Source organism: Caretta caretta, chromosome 12, assembly GCF_965140235.1.
Source record: "Caretta caretta isolate rCarCar2 chromosome 12, rCarCar1.hap1, whole genome shotgun sequence".
NCBI lineage: Eukaryota > Metazoa > Chordata > Testudines > Cheloniidae > Caretta > Caretta caretta.
In genome coordinates this window covers 8,107,455-8,131,142 of record NC_134217.1, presented here as the reverse complement: position 1 = coordinate 8,131,142, position 23,688 = coordinate 8,107,455, and the positions used below count along the sequence as shown (strand labels likewise).

Sequence of the window (23,688 nt, the reverse complement as noted above, 5' to 3'; positions counted from 1 at the left end):
CACCAAGCGTCTAACAAAAATATAAGAGGGAAAGAGCCCGCTTGGAAACGTCTTTCCCCCCCAAAAATCCTCCCAAACCCTACACCCCCTTTCCTGGGGAAGGCTTGATAAAAATCCTCACCAAATTGCATAGGTGAACACAGACCCAAACCCTTGGATCTTAAGAACAATGAAAAAAGCAATCAGGTTCTTAAAAGAAGAATTTTAATTGAAGAAAAAGTAAAAGAATCACCTCTGTAAAATCAGGAGGGTAAATACCTTACAGGGTAATCAGATTCAAAACATAGAGAATCCCTCTAGGCAAAACCTTAAGTTACAAAAAGACACAAACAGGAATATCCATTCCATTCAGCACAGCTTATTTTATCAGCCATTTAAACAAAACAGAATCTAATGCATATCTAACAAGATTGCTTACTAACTCTTTACAGGAGTTCTGACCTGCATTCTTGCTCTGGTCCTGGCAAAAAAAAAAAAAAAAAAAGAAAAAGAAAAAAAACCACACAAACAGAGAGAGCCCTTTGTCCCCCTTCCTCCCCCCACATCTTTGAAAGTATCTTGTCTCCTCATTGGTCATTTTGGTCAGGTTCCAGCGAGGTTGTCTTAGCTTCTTAACCTTTTACAGGTGAAAGGGTTTTTCCTCTGGCCAGAAGGGATTTAAAGGTGTTTACCCTTCCTTTTATATTTATGGCAGGCAGTTTCTGAGACACTCTGCTTTCGAGGAGTCAGCGAAGGTCAGCACATTGCTAAACTTTGCTGCTAGTCCCTGGGCTGCCTCCAGCTGGAAAGGGGCAATGGTCACTGCTCCTGAATGCTGAATGTTCGGGTTTAGAGAGCAGCTGGCTGGGATCCACAAATGGGGGTGGGGGGACAGGGACCTGGGACTGGCCAGTGTTACTCCCAGTAAGGCGCTGCTCTGGCAACAAGAAGGTTTTGCCCTAGTATTTTCAGGTTTGTCTGGATACAGGACGGTCACTGGGCTGACGTAGCTTTGGGGACCCTTGGCATATCATCGTGTGATCTCGTGCCCTGATCACGTTGCAGTACCCCATACGATGTAAATGTTCTGTGATTGCAATGGAAGGACGAGTCGAGACTCTGTGTGTGTGTGTGTGTGTGTGTGTGTGTGTGTGTGTGTGTGTGTGTGTAATGGGGTTGAAGTGATGAACTCCCTTATAGGAGGAGGCATAGGTGGGAGAAAGCATGAAGTTGAAGCGCCTTCAGAATGTAGGTAAAATCCGTCAGTAATCCCCCACTAACGATCAATCCAGATGACGACAATGGCGCTATAGTTAAGCGAAAGAAATATCCCCAGACTTGGTGCCTGCAATGTCTTAACATGCGGTGCCAGATAACGCCAACAAAGATTGCGATTCAGTGTTTCTAGCAGTCAGATTGGTTCCTAGGTGCCATGATTCTGTCTCACTAAGCTTAACAGGCGCTGAAAATTTGCCGTGAATCAGCCTTTGAAAAAACACAAGCCAAGGAGCTACATAAAAATTAGTCATGTCTTAATTAAACTTTCCATTGAACTGATGTCATGTTGCTCTGACCATAAAGGAGCCGCTGCAAGATGCAATGAGGCACGCTGATGAATGCCATTCCTGGTGTGCCCTGGAGAGAACGTCTGGCTGCTTTTGTGCCACTCCTGCACAGGTCACCTCCGATTGATAGAGACCCCGTGACTTGCTTGGAGTCTCATCCTGCAGTTTCTATCCTGTCCCCGCTTTGCATTTCATAGCCTGGACTGTCAGATCATGTGCAGCAGCAGCAACGTGGCCAATCCTTCTCTTGCACTGGAAGTGGCTCACAAAGGGCTCTGTCCCAAGGAGCTAGCGGACCCATGCAGATACGGGGCCAGATTTTCAAATGCCCAGCACCCACACCTGGAGCCAGAGTTTTCAAAAGCACTCACCCGCTGAGCTGTTTTGAAACTCCAGCTGCGTACTTGGGTGCCTAAAATGGCAGCTGAAGCTCTGTTGAAAATCCGGTCTGACATATCCAAGTCAAACACCAGAAGGCATGGAGAGACATAGGACCAAATTTCAGACCTGGTGTAAGCAGGAGCAGCTCCTTGGTCCCTGTTCTGTGTTTCCCTCTCTCGCCTCAGGGTTAGAGATGAGGAGTTCTGGCTCCTCAGCCTCCATTCCTCCCCTTCTCTCTCTTGGGGGTGTTAAAGTGAGGCTCTGCAGACTCTGGACTGGCCCTCCCTTTTAGGTTCATCACCCTGCCAGCTCAAGCTTTCCTTAGACCCCCATAACAACGCTCCCCAGTTGTTGAGGACTATGGAACATCTATCTCTCTTCTGCTGCTATGGAGCTTTAAATTTGTGTTCATCCCGGGCAGGCTCCGTTACTTGGGGAACTTTTCCTCATTTTCTGCTTGTAATTCAAGGTGCTCTACTTGGCCCACGCAGAAATCTTTATTTAGTCTGTTGCTCTTTCTGGGACAGATTAAAAATCTAGAACTTCTCTTCCATGTTTGGACCCAAATGACTCTTTCCATTGGGTTAACTCTTTGCAGGACTAAAAGAATTCCATAAAGGTTAAGGAAAGAAAAGGAGAGAGGTGGTTTTCTCCTGTGTCCTGGCTGTGTTATGAGAAGGGGGTTGTACTTGGTAATGGGTTTGAAGGGTACCTTTCTGATACCAACAATCCAACTGTGTGCCAAAGGACCAGAAGGTGGCCCACCTGCATTTGGTTGCGCATTGCAGCGTAACAGACAGATTATAATATTGTCGACTCTAGACCTGGTCTAAGGGAAGCTTTCCGCCTGTGAATGCGGAAAAGCCGTCTTTTTCAAAGTGCTTGGAAATACTGTACAGCAGTCGGCCGGGATGAGAGCAGAACTTCTGATCTCATGGCGCCCAGGTCCTTGCAGCAGCCCCTAGGTTAATGGGAAGTCTCTTTAAATTTGTGGAAAGGGGCTGTGATCAGGGTCTCAGGGGAGCCAAGTGAGGTCATAGAATCCTAGAATATCAGGGTTGGAAGGGACCTCAGGAGGTCCTCTAGTCCAACCCCCTGCTCAAAGCAGGACCAATCCCCACTCAATTAGGTCACTTACTTAAGGTGCACTGCAAAGAATGGGGCAAACAATCCCCAAAGCTGATGGAGATTCCAATACTTTGATTTACCAAGCCAGCACAAAACAGGCTCTATAATACCTCATTGGTTACCCAGAAGCCAGCAACACAGTTCCCTTAAAGCAACCCAGCCTTAGGCCTCCACCCAGACACCCAAGTCAAATGTGATGAGGATTACTGAAAATCTTATTGATCATATAGAAAAGTTCTACCAATCCCAAAGGATCGGACACATTACCTCCCAGGTTAATTAATACTCCAGATCTTACCCAAATCATAGAATCATAGAATATCAGGGTTGGAAGGGACCTCAGGAGGTCATCTAGTCCAACACCCCGCTCAAAGCAGGACCAATCCCCAACTAAATCATCCCAGCCAGGGCTTTGTCAAGCTGGGCCTTAAAAACCTCTAAGGATGGAGATTCCACCACCTCCCTCAGTAACGCATTCCAGTGCTTCACCACCCTTCTAGTGAAAAAGCTTTTCCTAATATCCAACCTAAACCTCCCCCACTGCGACTTGAGACCATTACTCCTTGTTCTGTCATCAGCTACCACTGAGAACAGTCTAGATCCATCCTCTTTGGAACCCCCTTTCAGGTAGTTGAAAGCAGCTATCAAATCCCCCTTCATTCTTCTCTTCCGCAGACTAAACAATCCCAGTTCCCTCAGCCTCTCCTCATAAGTCATGTGTTCCAGTCCTCTAATAATTTTTGTTGCCCTCAGCTGGACTCTTTCGAATTTTTCCACATCCTTCTTGTAGTGTACTCCAGATGAGGCCTCACCAATGTCGAATAGAGGGGAACGATCACGTCCCTCGATCTGCTGGCAATGCCCCTACGTATACATCCCAAAATGCCATTGGTCTTCTTGGCAACAAGGGCACACTGTTGACTCATATCCAGCTTCTCGTCCACTGTAACCCCTAGGTCCTTTTCTGCAGAACTGCTACCGAGCCATTCGGTCCCTAGTCTTTAGCGGTGCATGGGATTCTTCCGTCCTAAGTGCAGGACTCTGCACTTGTCCTTGTTGAACCTCATCAGATTTCCTTTGGCCCAATCTTCCAATTTGTCTAGGTCCCTCTGTATCCTATCCCTACTTTCCAGCATATCTACCTCTCCTCCCAGTTTAGTGTCATCTGCAAACTTGCTGAGGGTGCAATCCACGCCATCCTTCAGATCATTTATGAAGATATTGAAGAAAACCGGCCCGAGGACCGACCCTTGGGGCACTCCACTTGATACCGGCTGCCATCTAGACATGGAGCCATTGATCACTACCCGTTGAGCCCGACAATCTAGCCAACTTTCTATCCACCTTATAGTCCATTCATCCAGCCCATACTTCTTTAATTTGCTGGCAAGAATACTGTGGGAGACAGTGTCAAAAGCTTTGCTAAAGTCAAGGAACAACACGTCCACCACTTTCCCCTCATCCACAGAGCCAGTTATCTCGTCATAGAAGGCAATTCGATTAGTCAGGCATGACTTGCCATTGGTGAATCCATGCTGACTGTTCCTGATCACTTTCCTCTCCTTTAAGTGCTTCAGAATTGATTCCTTGAGGACCTGCTTCACGATTTTTCCAGGGACTGAGATGAGGCTGACTGGCCTGTAGTTCCCAGGATCCTCCTTCTTCCCTTTTTTAAAGATGGGCACTACATTAGCCTTTTTCCAGCCATCCGGGACTTCCCTGGATCGCCATGAGTTTTCAAAGATAATGGCCAATGGCTCTGCAATCACATCCGCCAACTCCTTTAGCACTCTCGGATGCAGCGCATCTAGCCCCATGGACTTGTGCTTGTCCAGCTTTTCTAAATAGTCCCGAACCACTTCTTTCTCCACAGAGGGCTGGTCACCTCCTCCCCATGCTGTGCTGCCCACTGCAGTAGTCTGGGAGCTGACCTTGTTCATGAAGACAGAGGCAAAAAAAGCATTGAGTACATTAGCTTTTTCCACATCCTCTGTCACTAGGTTGCCTCCCTCATTCAGTAAAGGGCCCACACTTTCCTTGACTTGCTTCTTGTTGCTAACATACCTGAAGAAACCCTTCTTGTTACTCTAACATGTCTTGCTAGCTGCAACTCCAGGTGTGATTTGGCCTTCCTGATTTCACTCCTGCATGCCTGAGCAATATTTTTATTCTCTTCCCTGGTCATTTGTCCAATCTTCCGCTTCTTGTAAACTTCTTTTTTGTGTTTAAGATCAGCAAGGATTTCACTAAAAGAAAAGGAGTACTTGTGGCACCTTAGAGACTAACCAATTTATTTGAGCATGAGCTTTCGTGAGCTACAGCTCACTTCATCAGATGTTTACCGTGGAAACTGCAGCAGACTTTATATACACACAGAGAATATGAAACAATACCTCCTCCCACCCCACTGTCCTGCTGGTAATAGCTTATCTAAAGTGATCAACAGGTGGGCCATTTCCAGCACAAATCCAGGTTTTCTCACCCTCCACCCCCCCACACAAATTCACTCTCCTGCTGGTGCTAGCCCATCCAAAGTGACAACTCTTTACATAATCAAGTCGGGCTATTTCCTGCATAGATCAAGGTTTTCTCACATCCCCCCCACCCCCATACACACACAAACTCACTCTCCTGCTGGTAATAGCTCATCTAAACTGACCACTCTCCAGGTTTAAATCCAAGTTAAACCAGAACATCTGAGGGGGGGGGGGGTAGGAAAAAACAAGAGGAAACAGGCTACCCTGCATAATGACTTAGCCACTCCCAGTCTCTATTTAAGCCTAAATTAATAGTATCCAATTTGCAAATGAATTCCAATTCAGCAGTTTCTCGCTGGAGTCTGGATTTGAAGTTTTTTTGTTTTAAGATAGCAACCTTCATGTCTGTGATTGCGTGACCAGAGAGATTGAAGTGTTCTCCGACTGGTTTATGAATGTTATAATTCTTGACATCTGATTTGTGTCCATTTATTCTTTTACGTAGAGACTGTCCAGTTTGACCAATGTACATGGCAGAGGGGCATTGCTGGCACATGATGGCATATATCACATTGGTGGATGTGCAGGTGAACGAGCCTCTGATAGTGTGGCTGATGTTATTAGGCCCTGTGATGGTGTCCCCTGAATAGATATGTGGGCACAATTGGCAACGGGCTTTGTTGCAAGGATAAGTTCCTGGGTTAGTGGTTCTGTTGTGTGGTATGTGGTTGTTGGTGAGTATTTGCTTCAGGTTGCGGGGCTGTCTGTAGGCAAGGACTGGCCTGTCTCCCAAGACTTGTGAGAGTGTTGGGTCATCCTTTAGGATAGGTTGTAGATCCTTAATAATGCGTTGGAGGGGTTTTAGTTGGGGGCTGAAGGTGACCGCTAGTGGCGTTCTGTTATTTTCTTTGTTAGGCCTGTCCTGTAGTAGGTAACTTCTGGGAACTCTTCTGGCTCTATCAATCTGTTTCTTTACTTCTGCAGGTGGGTATTGTAGTTGTAAGAAAGCTTGACAGAGATCTTGTAGGTGTTTGTCTCTGTCTGAGGGGTTGGAGCAAATGCGGTTGTATCGCAGAGCTTGGCTGTAGACGATGGATCGTGTGGTGTGGTCAGGGTGAAAGCTGGAGGCATGCAGGTAGGAATAGCGGTCAGTAGGTTTCCGGTATAGGGTGGTGTTTATGTGGCCATCGTTTATTAGCACTGTAGTGTCCAGGAAGTGGATCTCTTGTGTGGACTGGACCAGGCTGAGGTTGGTGGTGGGATGGAAATTGTTGAAATCATGGTGGAATTCCTCAAGGGCTTCTTTGCCATGGGTCCAGATGATGAAGATGTCATCAATATAGCGCAAGTAGAGTAGGGGCTTTAGGGGACGAGAGCTGAGGAAGCGTTGTTCTAAATCAGCCATAAAAATGTTGGCATACTGTGGGGCCATGCGGGTACCCATAGCAGTGCCGCTGATCTGAAGGTATACATTGTCCCCAAATGTGAAATAGTTATGGGTAAGGACAAAGTCACAAAGTTCAGCCACCAGGTTAGCCGTGACATTATCGGGGATAGTGTTCTTGACGGCTTGTAGTCCATCTTTGTGTGGAATGTTGGTGTAGAGGGCTTCTACATCCATAGTAGCCAGGATGGTGTTATCAGGAAGATCACCGATGGATTGAAGTTTCCTCAGGAAGTCAGTGGTGTCTCGAAGGTAGCTGGGAGTGCTGGTAGCGTAGGGCCTGAGGAGGGAGTCTACATAGCCAGACAATCCTGCTGTCAGGGTGCCAATGCCTGAGATGATGGGGCGCCCAGGATTTCCAGGTTTATGGATCTTGGGTAGTAGATAGAATATCCCAGGTCGGGGTTCCAGGGGTGTGTCTGTGCGGATTTGATCTTGTGCTTTTTCAGGAAGTTTCTTGAGCAAATGCTGTAGTTGCTTTTGGTAACTCTCAGTGGGATCATAGGGTAATGGCTTGTAGAAACTCGTGTTGGAGAGCTGCCGAGCAGCCTCTTGTTCATATTCCGACCTATTCATGATGACAACAGCACCTCCTTTGTCAGCCTTTTTGATTATGATGTCAGAGTTGTTTCTGAGGCTGTGGATGGCATTGCGTTCCGCATGGCTGAGGTTATGGGGCAAGTGATGCTGCTTTTCCACAATTTCAGCCCGTGCACGTCGGCGGAAGCACTCTATGTAGAAGTCCAGTCTGCTGTTTCGACCTTCAGGAGGAGTCCATCTAGAATCCCTCTTTCTGTAGTGTTGGCAGGGAGACCTCTGTGGATTAGTATGTTGTTCAGAGGTATTTTGGAAATATTCCTTGAGACGGAGACGTCGAAAATAGGATTCTAGGTCACCACAGAACTGTATCATGTTCGTGGGGGTGGAGGGGCAGAAGGAGAGGCCCCGAGATAGAACAGCTGCTTCTGCTGGGCTGAGAGTATAGTTGGATAGGTTAACAATATTGCTAGGTGGGGTGAGGGAACCATTGCTGTGGCCCCTTGTAGCATGTAGTAGTTTAGAAAGTTTAGTGTCTTTTTTCTTTTGTAGAGAAGCAAAGTGTGCGTTGTAAATGGCTTGTCTAGTTTTAGTAAAATCCAGCCACGAGGAAGTTTGTGTGGAAGGTTGGTTCTTTATGAGAGTATCCATTTTTGAGAGCTCATTCTTAATCTTTCCCTGTTTGCTGTAGAGGATCTTGATCAGGTGATTCCGCAGTTTCTTTGAGAGCGTGAGGCACAAGCTGTCAGCATAGTCTGTGTGGTATGTAGATTGTAATGGATTTTTGACCTTCAGTCCTTAAGCCAAGCTGGTCGCCTGCCATATTTACTATTCTTTCTACACATCGGGATGGTTTGTTCCTGTAACCTCAATAAGGATTCTTTAAAATACAGCCAGCTCTCCTGGACTCCTTTCCCCCTCATATTATTCTCCCAGGGGATCCTGCCCATCAGTTCCCTGAGGGAGTCAAAGTCTGCTTTTCTGAAGTCCAGGGTCCGTATTCTGCTGCTCTCCTTTCTTCCCTGTGTCAGGATCCTGAACTCGACCATCTCATGGTCACTGCCTCCCAGGTTCCCATCCACTTTTGCTTCCCCTACTAATTCTTCCCGGTTTGTGAGCAGCCGGTCAAGAAGAGCTCTGCCCCTAGTTGGTTCCTCCGGCACTTGCACCAGGAAATTGTCCCCTACACTTTCCAAAAACTTCCTGGATTGTCTGTGCACCGCTGTATTGCTCTCCCAGCAGATATCAGGGTGATTGAAGTCTCCCATGAGAACCAGGGCCTGTGATCTAGTAACTTCTGTGAGTTGCTGGAAGAAAGCCTCGTCCACCTCATCCCCCTGGTCCGGTGGTGTATAGCAGACTCCCACCACGACATCACCCTTGTTGCTCACACTTCTAAACTTAATCCAGAGACACTCAGGTTTTTCTGCAGTTTCATACTTGAGCTCTGAGCAGTCATACTGCTCCCATATATACAGTGCAACTCCCCCACCTTTTCTGCCCTGCCTGTCCTTCCTGAACAGTTTATATCCATCCATGACAGTACTCCAGTCATGTGAGTTATCCCACCAAGTCTCTGTTATTCCAATCACATCATAATTCCTTGACTGTGCCAGGACTTCCAGTTCTCCCTGCTTGTTTCCCAGGCTTCTTGCATTTGTGTATAGGCACTTGAGATAACTCGCTGATTGTCCCTCCTTCTCAGTATGAGGCAGGAGACCTGCCCTCTCGTGCGCTCCTGCTCGTGCTTCCTCCCGGTATCCCACTTTCCCACTTACCTCAGGGCTCTCCTTCCCCCGGTGAACCTAGTTTAAAGCCCTCCTCACTAGGTTAGCCAGCCTGCTTGCGAAGATGCTCTTCCCTCTCTTCGTTAGGTAGAGCCCGTCTCTGCCTAGCACTCCTCCTTCTTGGAACACCATCCCATGGTCAAAGAATTCAAAGCCTTCTCTCCGACACCACCTGTGTAGCCATTGGTTGACTTCCACGATTCAACGGTCTCTACCCCGGCCTTTTCCTTCCACGGGGAGGATGGATGAGAAGACCACTTGCACCTCAAACTCCTTTATCCTTCTTCCCAGAGCCACGTACTGTGCAGTGATCTGCTCAAGGTCATTCTGGGCAGTATCATTGGTGCCCACATGGAGAAGCAGGAAGGGGTAGCAATCCGAGGGCTTGATGAGTCTCGGCAGTCTCTCCGTCACATTGTGAATCCTAGCTCCTGGCAAGCAGCAGACTTCTCGGTTTTCCCGGTCGGGGCGGCAGATAGATGACTCAGTCCCCCTGAGGAGAGAGTCCCCGACCACCACCACCCACCTCCTTCTCTTGGGAGCGGTGGTCGTGGAACCCCCAACCCTAGGACAGTGCATCTCATGCCTTCCAATCGGCGGAGTCTCCTTCTGTTCCCTTCCCTCAGATGTATCATCTAGTCCACTCTCCACATTAGTACCTGTGGAGAGAACATGAAAACGGTTACTTACCTGTATCTGCGTTGCTGGTACATGGACGCTCCCCTTTCTTCTTCTGGAGGTCACATGCTGCCAAATTTCTTCACCGTCCTCCTGTCCCCACTCCGCAGCCTGCTCTGAATCTTCAGAACGTTGTGCCCGTAGAAGCATGTCCTGACGTCTGTCCAGGAAATCTTCAGTTTCTCTTATGCAACGCTTACAGCCAATTCTCATTAACTAAACTAAAATTTATTAAAGAGAGTGTGTATTGGTTAAAGGATTAGTACAGATACAGACATGAGTACAGTTCTTGAGAATGAATTCATATTAGAGATGGTGAACATTATAGTTGCAAAGAGTTCTTTCAGAATTAGTTCATAGGTTATAGTCCAATCTTCATATTCAGGGTGTTCCAGCTTACGACTGTGATCTCAGCCTTTGGACTTAAGCTTCTCCTGCCTGAAGCATCAAGCAGGTCTGAGATCGAAAGAATTGGGATCAAAAGGTCTTTTATACAGTACCAGGCCTTCTGTGACCGCTCAGAGTCCTTTGGCAAACAATAAGCAATTATGGGGACTTCTGAAGTAGATCCATTTCCTAAGGATCATTGTTTTCAGGTGATTTGCTTTACATTTCAAAGAGAGACAAACACAGCTATATCCTATGTTTACAGTTCATTTAAATGTTAATATTCCCTTTTGATCTCTGAATCAATAGCTATAGTGACAAACAGGAACTGTCTGTTTACATGGCTAACATATGAGTACACACATACAATTAGTATCCCCTCCAATTTCTAACAATATAGGTTTGTATTTCAAAGTTCTAGCCTATCTACCATAGAGTGGCTCTAATTACCACTCACATGCCTCTAATGGTTGACTCTGTCATTTATCCTGCAGGATGCTTAACCCTTTCTGGCCACACATCACACTTTGTATGAGGTTTGTTGCAATGATATAACAGTGATAGCAACAATGATCTGCATGGTCCTATTTTAATTGGATCACGTTACCTTTGTAGCACAGATGAGTAGGCAGCCTGGTCCAGTTGAGAGATGTTCTTCAAAATCTGGAACAACTGGGAGGTGTGATTAGAGGTGTTTGGAGCCGTAAATAACTTCTATTATTAGAGGGATCAATAACCCTGTACAGTTTGGTATTGGAGCAGTTCCCTAGCCCCCAGAGGGCCCTTCTGTAATATCAAGACTCAAATAACTAACCGTTTGGGATCAGCTTAACCCAAAAGCTGATGAGGATCCCCTTCCTTGAGCCCCTGGCTTTTTTTCCCCAGCATTGCTCCCCATTAGAAACACAACGGTATGATGTAAATCAAACCAGAATTAACTTAGGAAAGTTGCATGGCCTATGCTTATGCAGGAAGTCCGACTAAGTGATCCCAGTACCTTTATAATCTATTCATCTTGCTGCAGCTTCTCCATAAATGTCACCTTGTTGGTCCCTGCTAACTTTTTTCTTCCGCACGGTGTATCTCTTTCCCCACCCTGCCAACAACCGGGCTATTTTCTCCGAGCGAGGCTAGCCCCAGGGGCACAGCTCTGTTCCCCGACCCTCTTCCAGAGGTGCTGTAGTGGTGATAATGTAGAGTTTAAATAACAGTGCTTTTGAGGGTAGTCATTTCAGCGGTCTCCCAAACTGAAGCGCTAATCAGGGTCTTTGGCATCCTAATTAAGGCTGTAGCATTTGCTCAGCACAGTCGTAGGAGTGGTTTGTTGTTGGCTGGGTTTTGCAAGTTGGGAGAAATTATCCGTGGCCTGGTACCCTGTGCTGGTCTCCTCCGCTCACTTTAAACCCATGGATCGGGTCCTCCGGCTGCAGACAGGGTTACTCAGCTCTGCTCCTCCGGGTCTATTGCACGGAGCGAAGCAATGAGGGCAAAATGAGCTCTCTGCGATGTGGTCCACAGGGATTCTGTCTAATCTTGTTACTGAGGCGCCAGTGAAGGTCTTATTTAAAACACAATAAATCAGATGCTAGCAGGAAAACAGGCCCCTCTGGCTTCATGGTTTTGTTGATGCAGTTTGGAATAATACAGAATTCACACCCGGAATAGGGGCCAGATTCCCTGTGGTTTTTGGCCCCCTTACACCGCTAAAACAGCCTAACGGGGAAGTGGAATACACCCTATGAATCAGGTGCCCTGGCCAGTATGGAGTAGCTGGAAAGGCTCTTTATCAGCCCTGCTCCCAGCAGAAGGAGCATTTGGGGGCCATGCGTAGGGAGATGGGGAGTGTGGCTGGACTTCTCTGTGCTTGGGCTAGTCTCACCTGGCTGATGGGGTCCCTAGGAGGCAATTGCAGCCTGATCATAAATCTCGGTAGCCTTGTGGCTGCTCTGATTTATGCCGGGGTTCTGGTAGATCCCAGCAGCCCGAAAGATTACAAGGAGTACGAAGGAGACTTAAATCTGTTTTTGTGTCACCTACTGCCACGTTCCTGTGCCGGGACAGAGGAACAGAGAATCAGGGCCTCGGTCTTTTAGATAGGAGTTGAAATCAAGTGAGTGTATGTAAAAATAGCAGGAGATCTTTTTTTTAATCAAAGACAGGGTTCTGGCAAGCCCTAGCCCAATACCAAATTGAGTAACTCAATATCCAGCCCCAAGAGATCAAAAACTGTCAGGTCCAAAAAAAAATTTGAGATTGGCTTAAAAATAATAATTTCTGGTTTCTGACCCTTTAGGGAGCTGTCACTTCACATTTTCAAGCCTTTCTCCACAATCACGAAGGCTGGAAACGTACGTTTTTAATTTTAAATGAAAGCTGAGATTCCCGTGCAATCTCCTGATTCCAGCAGCTGGGGGGTCTAAGAAACCCATCTGATATCATGAGATTTGCGATAAAAATCACAGCAGCTGGGATCGCTGTAAATCCTATTTTCTGCAGGATCAGCTGGCTCCATAGCTTCATTTCCTGTCCTGCGCTGTGTAGCGTTGCTCTGAGCTGTTAAAACAGCTGCTGTGTTCCATCCAAGGGGTGACTGCATTTCAGTGGTGGGGGAGAAGGTTTCTGTATGGCTGCATGTGGTTGGTGGAGTGGCCTGTTTTAGGGTTTTGTGCGGCCATCCATCACCATAGTACCTGAGTGCTTTCCTTGTGGGTCAACAGCAGGAGTGAAGTCCCTGGTGTATTTCGTGGGGTCTCTGGCACTCCTCCCTTTTTAGAACAAACCCTCTGCTTGGGTTTTTTAGATTTTATTACTATCCCCTGTGTGTTGGTTGGTAGGGTTTTAATGGGTAGAAATCTGGGGTCCTTCAGTACGGAGCAAAGCTATTAATATTTAGAATTACAGCAGCATCCAGAGTTCTGCATCAGAAACAGGGCCCCATTGTGCTGGATAATACTCCTCACATGTTGCTGATCATTTGATTTTTTCATCTTCCCAGCGGGTGCAGCAGGGAGCTATTTTGAGATAATATTAGTTTACTCCACATGTTTTCCTGGCAATTAAGATGGAATAAGTTACTGCCTCATATAGACCAACTCTGCGTGTATTTTTAGCAAAATTACCATATTTCCATTCTGTCCCTCCAAAAAGGAAAAAAATCTCTCCTACACTGAATACATTTCGGTGGAACTAAAAGGTGTGTCCTTGTTTCCGCTCCTGTCACCTATCTGTTTGTAGCTTTCCAATGTTTGCAGGCCTTCTGTCTACATCCATTACTCCTGATGAAGCCGGTAGTCTTCGTGGTCCGTGTGGATGAGTGTTTGTGGCAGGTGCTCTTTAGCAGAAGGACGTGTTTGTCTAGTGGTTAGAGCAAGGGACTGCGAGTCAGGAGAATGTAGGTGTCCTGGTCAGGTCTGTACTGCTCGCTTGTGGACGGTGGGGGAGTCACTCAACCTCTCTCTGGTGTCTGTTTCCCAACTTGCAGAATGGGGATCATGGTGGTCTAATTAATAGGGAGGCAAAATTCCTTCCTTTTTGTGCAGTTCTTTGGGGCCCTCGGTGGGCAAAGGGTTGGTAAGCACCCTAGAAACGCAGAGGAGGGAGTGGTGAGTGGTAGCGGCTTTCTTAACAACCAAGGAAGCTAAGACAAGTGGTGGGAGATGCTGGAGGTAAAATGAGGAAGGAAACTGCTCCCCTTGTTGGAATAGTATTAAGGGAGGAAGACAGGAGTTTCCCTTGTCAGCTTGAATGGCAATATTCTTTGCCTATTGTATGGAAGGATGGTCTAGTGGTTAGGGGGCTAGCCTGGCACTTGGGAGACCTGAGTTCAGTTCCTCGTGTGACCACCTTGGGCTTGTCTATACTTGGAAGTTAGTGCCAACTCAGGTCGGCTGTGACTTGAAAGCACAATAGCTGTCCCTGAATAACTCCGTATGTGGACACTCTTATTCTGGAACAAGAGTGCCCCGTTCCTGTTTCGCTTACCCCTCTTTAAACAGGAACAAGGCCCTCTTTTTTTGGAATAAAAGTGTTCACACACAGAGTTGCTCAGGGACAGTTAATCAGGAATAACTCTGTAGCCGAGCCCCTCTGTGGCTCGGGTCCTCGTGTGTACACTGGGGCTAATAGCACTGCCCTGCCTCACAGAGGTGTGGTGAGGATACACACAGTAGAGATTGTGAGGTGCTCAGCTACTGTGGTAATGAGGCTGTATACGTACAATTGGGACAGCTGGAACTGGACCTATGAAGCTGTTTTGTTCTTGCCTTCTGGGCCACGACCCCCAGGTGAACATCACCAGTTGCCTTAGGAGAAGGGGACAGTTTAGTTAACCCCATCCTGTTCCCTCTGCCTCAGCATCCCATAAACCCGTGTGCTGTTTCCTAAGCTGCCTCCTTTAGTAGCGCCATGTGACCCAGTGCAAAGAATTATGGGAGGACTGCACTAGAGGTCGGCAGGTGGCTGATGCCTGAATGATGGGGGTGGCAGTTTAAAGGAAGAGTTCGCCCGTCCTGCTCGTGTTGGGCTGCTGCGAAGTGACACCGGCGAACAGCGAGAGGAAAGGCTCAGTTGGGGCAGTTAACGAGTGGCTGCTGAATTCATCTGACTCTGACCAACTGATGGTATCGTGCCTCAAAAATCCAGGCCCGGAACGCCAGCCCCAGCTGTGCAAATCCAAACAGTGCTCCCTTTCAGAGGCAGCGGCCGTTGCTGTGTGATGTACGGCTCCAGGGAGAGCACAGGGACCAACGCTCAAAGCATCACCATTTTCCAGCACCTGCAGCCAAGAAAAACAAGACTGGGCTGGAGTCTCAGGAGGCAGCGCTTCTCTAGTCCCTTAAAAGTAGCCCAGTTGGATCAAATCACAGCTGTGTGCTTTGTAATAGCTCCAGCAGCTTTGCCTGGAGTAAGAGACGTGAAACAGGAAAAGACCTGTTCGATCATCTTATCCAGCCAGCTGTGTCAGGGCAGGATGGTTCTGTGCGCCGTGTATTTTGCAGCAATTTATCCAGTTCAGCCTTAAATGCCTTAGTGAGGGTCTGCTTCCCTTGTGATTCTATCCTACAGCCTTGTAGATCTGATAAGAAGTCTTTTAAATCAGCCTAGATTCCCCCTTTTGGGATTCATCCCAGTACTCCTCACTGAGCTTCCTTATACCACTCTCATTCCTCTGCTTCCTGTGCGCTCACATCCTGGAGACCTTTGTAGGTGGTTATCATGTTATAGCCTTCACTTCCCACTTAACAGCTGCTGAGCCAAGCTAGACTTAGGTAGCTCTTTGAGTTTTCTCTCATGAATCTCACTCTTTAGCTTCCCGGAAGCATCTTTGAGCCTCTTCTCTGAACTTCCTCTAGTTTGTGTCGATCATCAGAGCTGGTTTTGTAGCTAAGGGGCTAGACAGGGACTTGAGAGATTAGGGTTCAATCCCTGACTTGGCCACAAACTTTCAGGGTGTTCACAGTGTTCAAAAGGGAGCTAGATAGATTCATGGAAGATAGGTCCATCTATGGCTATTAGCCAGGATGGGCAGGAATGGTGTCCCTAGCCTCTGTTTGCCAGAAGGTGGGATTGGGTGACAGGGCATGGATCACTTGATGATAACCTGTCTGTTCATTCCCTTTGGGGCACCTGCCATTGGCCAATGACAGGGGACAGGATACTGGGCTGGATGAACCTTTGGTCTGACCCAGTATGGCCGTTCTTATGTTCTTATGGGCAAGTCGCTTCAATCTCTCTGTGCCTTGTTTCCCCTGCTGTAAAAATTTGTTGTTTTTCTTAGTCCTTGCCTGCTGAGAGTATCAGCTTTTTAGAGCAGGGTCATTCTCACTATGTTTATATTGTGCCTGGCCCAGTGGGGCTGCAGGATCAGTCAGGGTCTCTAGGTCTCATTGCAGCAGAGAGAATGTTTCTGATAATGAAGTTCCAAGATTAGAGTTCGCTATCCCCTGGGGGCTGTGCCCCAGCCATGTCAGATGTGTGCAGAGGGACGTGCGCTTTCCTGAGCCATTGGCCACTTTCTGCCATATCACACGTGCAAATTCACATCTACTTTGCCGTTGCCTGGCTCTCTCATGCTCCATTACTGCTTCCTGTATTTCTCCCTCCCATTGTCAGTGTGTTCAGGTTATTTTTCTGCGTTGAATCTGGTTTTATTTGCTCGTCAACCCCTAGCTTCCTTAATAGGATTTTTCTGTCCTTCCTGGTGTTTGTAACTCCTCTCAGCTTTGGGCCTTGGCCGTTTTCAGCGTAATCCCTCTTCCAGATCAGAGAGAACCTTGTATAAAACCAGACCCAACATGATCCCCTGCATCTCTCCTTCCCCCAGTGCAGTATGATGTTGTTTGTCTGCAGTCCTTCAACTGGTTGCCAGTCCTTGTGACTGGGCTCAAACGCACACTGGCAGGAACTAAGTTCAAATTCACCTCACAACCCTTGTGTGTGGTGTTCTGGGGCACGCACAGGCACAGGAGAACCAGCCGGTGGAGCCAAGATGCTGTCACTCTCTTCATTCTCAGCCTTTCCAGTAAGGTGAGCTCCGTTGCAACTAAGCTCGTTAATGAAAACAAAACTTACAGGAGCTTTTTCAGCAGCTAGCTGAGTGGATGCCAGGGTTAGTCCGAGCTTCCAAGCAGGAGGGAATGGTTACATGCTGTGACGGGCCAGGGGACAGCCTTGTGATATGGGCACACGTTTCAGGTACTGTGTAAATATGTTCTCTTCTCCCCACCGGATCCAGCCCTTTGAGCTCTCCACGGGGAGTGCTCTCCCGAGACTTCAGGCAGAGTTGTTCATCTCCTCCGGTGACTCGAGGCTGGAATACACACGTGACAGAACAAGAAGCAATGGTCTCAAATTGTAGTGGGGGAGGTCTAGGTTGGATATTAGGGAACGCTATTTCACTAGGAGGGTGGTGAAGCACTGGAATGGGTTGCCTAGGGAGGTGGTGGAATCTCCTTCCTTAGTGGTTTTTAAGGCCCGGCTTGACAAAGCCCTGGAGGGGATGATTTAGTTGGGGATTGGTCCTGCTTTGAGCAGGGGGTTGGACTAGATGACCACCTGAGGTCTCTTCCAACCTTGATATTCTATGATTCTATGCGTGGCGGGACAACGTGGCCTCTTGGCCAACAAGAACATCTGACACTGGTAACTCAGAAAGGGCCCAAGTGATCAGTCGATGCTAATGCTGCTTCCCAGTTACCCTTTTAAAACTGTGGGAACTTGCAAGGGGGGAAGTGGCCAGTCTGTCCAAAAAGAAAAAAATAAAAAGCCCTGCGTTTGAGCCCTAGAGAAGGTGAACTGGGGTCTACGGAGAACTAAGGGGCCCTTTCATATTCCATAAGGCCTGTTCAGTTAGGAGATGGGGAGAAGGGGACTGAAGCCGAGTGGCTAGTGGTTGGGCGTTTGGAAAGAGGGGGAGAGTTTGGCTTCATTGGCAACTTCACAACGAGACAAACATCAGCCGAAGCTTTCTCCCCACACTTGGCTGGTCTAGGGGGTTGTCTGCATGCCCTCTGCTGGCCCCGTCCCTAGTTCTCTCTACCTCAGATCATGGACACTCCAGCCACTCGTCCAGCCTGGTTAGAGCTAACCAAATCACCTGTCTCAGCAGTAAGGAGACTACGCAGAAGAACTTTAGCCTGGTTTCTAGAAGCTGCCTCCCTGTTAAGAGATCTAGAATTTGTCCTCTTCTTATCCCATTACTTAAGGCCCTTGGTCATAGCAGCCCTTCTGGCTGCTGGAGAGCAGTGCAGGGTTGTGCTGTGCCTGCCAGTCTCCCAAGTGCACTGAGCCCAGGATGCTTGAGGCTTGGCTTGTGACCAGCTGTTTCCTATGCTCAGGCAGTGCCTTTGGACATCAGATCAGCCCCCCTTTTTTCTGCTGCTGTTATATATGTGCCTTAGTAACAGGCAGATGTAAGAAGCTTGCGTGATGGGAGGGGAATTCTGACTTGGGCGTGCATGTAACCCAGAGCTTAGCACAGAGGTGACAGTAATTCCAGTGCAATGTAATTGCACAGATCAACAAAAAAGATACCATGCTCTTTCCTTTAAAAAGGGACCCGTCTCCCCTCCTTTCTGCTGCAGGAGCAGCCAGCGCACCAGTCTCTGGGTTAGTCATGTGTTGGCTTAGGAGCAAGCTATACGCATTTCTTACACGGCACCTTTGTATCCAGGTGATGAGTGTTAAGGCCAACATGGTCAAAGTTGGCACCCAAAATAAGTGGCAGCTTCTTAGCGCTTCTGAAGATCAGGCCACTTATTGTCGGTGCCCACATACAGATCTAGGTGCCCTCCTGTAACGCCTAGACCACATCTAGATTTGCTGTGAAAGGCAGGCTTATGTCCCAGTAGGTTGCACTGGGGCTGCTCCCATCCTCAGCCTGCTATGAAGGTAACAACACATTGGAAGCTGTTCTGGGCCAAGCGCTGGCTAGCGCACTGTGTAAGGACCAGGGTGGGTTTCTAGAGGGCTGTTGAGAATGTCCCTTCCAGAATCCAGGGCCGATCTGCTGCAGGCTCTGTGCTGGGCACAGCATTCACCCACAGAAGGAGGTAAAGGCAGCCTCATCTGCCAGGTACATCCTAATGTTCCACTGATTTCTAAGTCATGTGGGGGTGCCCAAGGGCTGCCGCAAAAGAGCAGCTGTGGCAGAGAACCAGCAGCAGGGAGGTGATGGAAAATCTGTTTCCTTTCAAAGATTTTCCGTTTGAAAAACGTCAAGGCGTGGACATGAAGTCCAAACAACACCGCACAACGCGCAAGGCGACTGGCTAGAAAGTGACACCTGCTGCTTTAATATGTAGCTACATCTATCCAGTTCCCCCCCCCCCCCCCCGCCACCTTCGAAAGGATCCCTCGTTCACCCTACCTCAGTCTCTATTGTTAAGAGCGGGATATTTTGGACAGCAAACCTCAGGGGCAGTACTTGAGACTATCAGCCTTGCCAGCCTTCTCCTGCTAGCATATTGTCCTTCATCGTGCTGGGCTAAATCCATGGGCATTGAGTGTAACTTGTTTATTTTGTGGCAGCCCTGGAGAATAGAAGCCAGAGGAAACATGGAGGGCTCTGCGCCTCTGGCTCCGAGTTTGGAAGAACCTGTTGCTTGTTTGCGTTGTCGCTGCTTTTGGCAGAGACTTTCTGGCTCCTAGGTTGGACCTTAAGTAGCTTGGGCCCGACTTGAAAACATCTAGGATGTTCGAGAGCATCTCTGGCCACTGACACAGGCTGATGCTCTGTTTCCAGGCACAGCTGAGGTAATCGTCCGCGTGGGTTAAGTACACAACTGTACACCCACTTGGGGTGAAATGCCTCAGGTGAGGGAGCCCAGGGAAAGGCCCTCTGTGCAGCTTAAGCCCTTAGACAAGGGGGCCTGGCTGAGCACATGTGCTATGGAGACCCCTGCATCTGCTGTTATGGAAGGGCTTTCTGTGCCAACCCCTCCTAGGCCAGCGCAAAGGGCATAGGTGGGGGAGGACCAGGTTTCAGGAGGCATGAGATGTACATTGATCCTTTGGCCCTCGTGGAATGTGCAAATCGGGCCTGTCCCAAAGCCCTCTGATGTCAACGCAGAGATTCTTACAGGTGTCAATGAGCTTTGGATCAAGCCCATAGCATGGAGCAGAGGCCCTGTGGAGGGGATGCACTGCAGCCCTGTGCTTTGGCCCCAGGACCAGAGCAGGATTTCACCACCTCCACCCTCTGCACTTCACCCTCATGAACCTCTGTTCTCCAGTTCTGAATCCCATCTCTCATGTGCTGAGTACTCAAGTCCAGGCCCATGGACTTGCGATGTATATCCTGAATGCTGTGTTTATTTTGGACATTGATTCTGTAGCTGGTTAATAATTGCTGCGGGGTTTCTGAATGGCAGGGGAGCATGGGCAAGGGCTCTTCTACACAGAGAAGCTCATTCGGATTAAGGTAGGGTGTGAATTTAAAGTGGAATTGCTATTCCTGATTAACAAAGTGGATTAAGCTTTCAGAGTTAGGCACTTTTATTCCGGAATAACAGCATCCGCACAGAATAAGTTAGTAAGGAATCGTTAGGAATAACTCCCTGTGTAGAAAAGCCCTACCTGAGTGATGGGGTGGATGCAGCATGTACATATCTGGTAGACCTGTTGATTGCTTGCTCAAACTCCTTCTTAAATTGCAGATCGACAGGACAGAGACAGCCGTGAATAACCTCAACCCAGCCTTCTCCAAGAAGTTCATTGTCGATTACCACTTTGAAGAAGTGCAGAAGCTGAAGTTTGCTCTCTTTGACCAGGACAAGTCGAGCATGCAGCTGTATGAGCATGACTTCCTGGGAGAATTCTCCTGCACCCTGGGCATGGTGAGTCTACAGCAACGCTGCGCCCCAGCAGTTAAGAGTCACTTGTGTGGCTCCCTCAGTCAGAAGGATCCCTTACACCAAAAATCACGGCAGTGTTTAGGTTACTCCCAGTCCCAAAGGAGCAGTCACTTACCCCAGGGCCATTGCAGCTTAGATCTCACAAAAGTCAATGCTTGTAGCCAGTCCTATAATAAACTATCTTAAGATTTATTAACTAGGGAAAGGAAATAAGACAGTTATTTACAAGGCTTAAGCAAGTAAACATACACACACAAATGAGTTAGTCTTAAGTTCTAAAAGGTAATAGAAGCTTCTATAATAAGCAAGCTCTGTATGTCCCTTAGGACTAACCCAGGCTAAACACTGGGGATTTTTTGCTTCTGCCTAGAAAACCTTGCCCTCAAGAGCCCAAGCAGCATAGAGATAGTTTCTTCTTATTCGGGATTTTTATTCCCTTTCTCTGACAGGCCTTCTCAGATGATGGAAGGGAATTAACTTGCATGGTTCCTCTTCATGGGGGACAGGAGAGAGCAATCAGCAAAGTCTTTCGTCCCCTTTGATGTTCCACAATAGTTTGCCTGGCATTGATGGACCTTTTCTGTTGGGCAGGAAGTAACACCTTCTCCTGGAAGGTGGCATTTCACACTAGTTAATATCTTTCTTCTGTTTACGGAGGACTGCCATGCAAACACTTAAATATTCCCTTTTTTACATGGGCTACAGATGTTATAAGAGAGATTAATGCATGCGGCAATTTACAAGCATTTCATAAAGTCTAATCACTAAACACAGTTTTATAATTCTAATACCTATCTTAACGATACTAATCCACGGAGGAGCCAGACTGGTTCCCGCTGTGTATTTGTCAGTGTTCAGTTGAGACCTAGCGGCCTTGGCATGAGTTGGCACCTGGTTTGCCAGCGTCACAAGCTTCACATCGACCTGCTGTAGCCTAGATTGTAAGCTCTTTGATGGCAAGACGCCTTTTCAATAAGGCCAGGTTTACACAAGAGCAGGTTTGCTGGTATAACTCTCTAAGCTAGCAGGGCTTGCCAGTAAACAGTTTATGCTCGCAAAAAGGGCATGTGCCACTATAGTTTATACCGGTTCGGCAAGTGAAATAAGTTACACGGGCAAAAACACATTGATGCTGGATAAACCTTACAGAAATATTGCATCCTGGCCACGTAGCTATCTCGGCAAGGGTTTCTAAAGTCGGCCTGGTCTACAGATACAGCAATGAGCACAATGGGGCCTTCATCCCTGATTGGGGTTCGTAGGGACTACAACAGTAAATATAATTCCGCTTGAAGGGTGACATCAGACCAGTCGCTTTCCCTTTGTTCATAGTCACTTTCACTTCTTAGTGCTGTTTTTCTGTTCCCCAGCAATGTTTCAAATACCCCCTCCAAAAAAAAAAGCCACCCTGTTTTGCTTAGATCCCCATGAAAACTTTTCTCTTCAGTTCTGTCAAAGCCTCTTATAAAGAAAAAACGCCCGACATATTCAACACAAGTGACTCTGAGCTCCAGCTGATGTTCTGATTAACTAAGGTCAGTGATTCTCAACCTCTTTTCCCTAACGGGCCCAATGTTACAATGAAAACGTTTTGGATCACCCTTCCCTCTAGCCATAAAGAGAGGGTTGCAACAAGGCTGTGAGCTCCTGGCATATGCCGTGCCCAGGTAACTTGGCTGTGTGTGTTCTGCACCTGGTGGATTAATGTTGGAATCGAGCCCCCTGACTGGGGCGTCTTGCTGGAGCACAGTTGCTTTGTGGCTCTTGATGGTCTCGCAGTGGACAGCAGGTTGTTCCTATGCTTCGCTGTGATGATCTGGCAGCCCAGAATAATCTTGAGGACAAATTGGAGTGATGACACTTGCTTTTGTGTAACTGACTAGACAAGGTGCAGTGCAGTGGAGAATCAGGCTAACGGACTCAGCTGAGGGGGGTGGTGGCTTCTTTCACTGGATTTTGATCACTGCTTTTTGCCCTTGTAGGGTTTTATTAAACCTGCCCAGTTTTGAGGTCCAGGTAGCTATTCGAAAGGACAGGAAGCTTCCTTAGGTACAGATAACCTGGCTCTGGAGAGCCACTAGAGAAAGCATTTGACTTCCCCTTTTAATTTCACTTTTGCGTCAGAGCTCTGTCAGATTAGTTTGGAGTGTTTTGTTGTACCTCATTAATTCTGCGGCTGGATTTCATTCCATGACCCCTAACCACCTCTGCAGCCATGCGAACTAAAAGTATGAGGCATGATCAAATCTCATGCTTCAGGGCACAAGCAGACAGCCTACCATGGTCAGGAAGGAACTTTTAACCCCCGATGTGCAGTGCTATATAAATGCCTAGTTTCACTGAGGTTTTTTGCCTGTCTCTGAAGCAATGGCTTTTAGCCAATGCTGGAGCGAAGATACCGGACTAGCTGGAATGATGGCCTGGTCCTGAAAGGAAAATCCTGTAGTCCTTGATACGATGAGACCTGGCTGTGACTTAGGCTATGTTTACACTTAAAACTGCATCAGCACAGCTGCACTGCTTCAGTGTAAACATTCACTACAGTGACGGGAGGGGTTCTTCCATTACAGTAGTGAATCCACCTCCCCAAGAGGCGGTCGCTAGGTTAGGTTTCCGGAGGGGGGAAAGCATTTCCTGTGAGCTCTAGTGAGAATCTGTGATAAAATCCAGCTAGACCTCTGCCACCATCTCTTATCTCATCTGGGTGGAAAATGCTCTGGCCTAGGATCAGAGCTGGAAATTGCAGGAAAGCACTTTAACTAAGTGAATTTTTCCCTCTGATGCTGCTGCTAGTGTTCAAATTACATATGATGCCGTATTGCAGCTAAGTAGATTGCAGAAGGTTATTTCGACTTCCGAATGGCTGTTTTCAGGCTTCTTAGGAAGAGAACTGGGAATTATACACTATATATCCACTTCATAGTGGGATCAGCTCTGCTCCTCGTGGGGGAGCCGCTGAGGCAAAATGCAAAG

The 23,688-nt window shown here is 47.7% G+C and overlaps 1 protein-coding gene across 2 annotated transcripts in view; it reads left to right on the top strand.

Annotated features, from left to right (window-relative positions):
* Positions 1-23,688, top strand: part of CPNE2 (copine 2) — a 160,942-nt gene that overhangs the window by 47,298 nt on the left and 89,956 nt on the right. For both annotated transcript variants that reach the window (XM_048816708.2, XM_048816707.2), the window contains exon 3: positions 20,518-20,697. In XM_048816708.2, the coding sequence (XP_048672665.1) occupies positions 20,518-20,697 (180 nt within the window). The remainder of the gene's footprint in view (positions 1-20,517; positions 20,698-23,688) is intronic.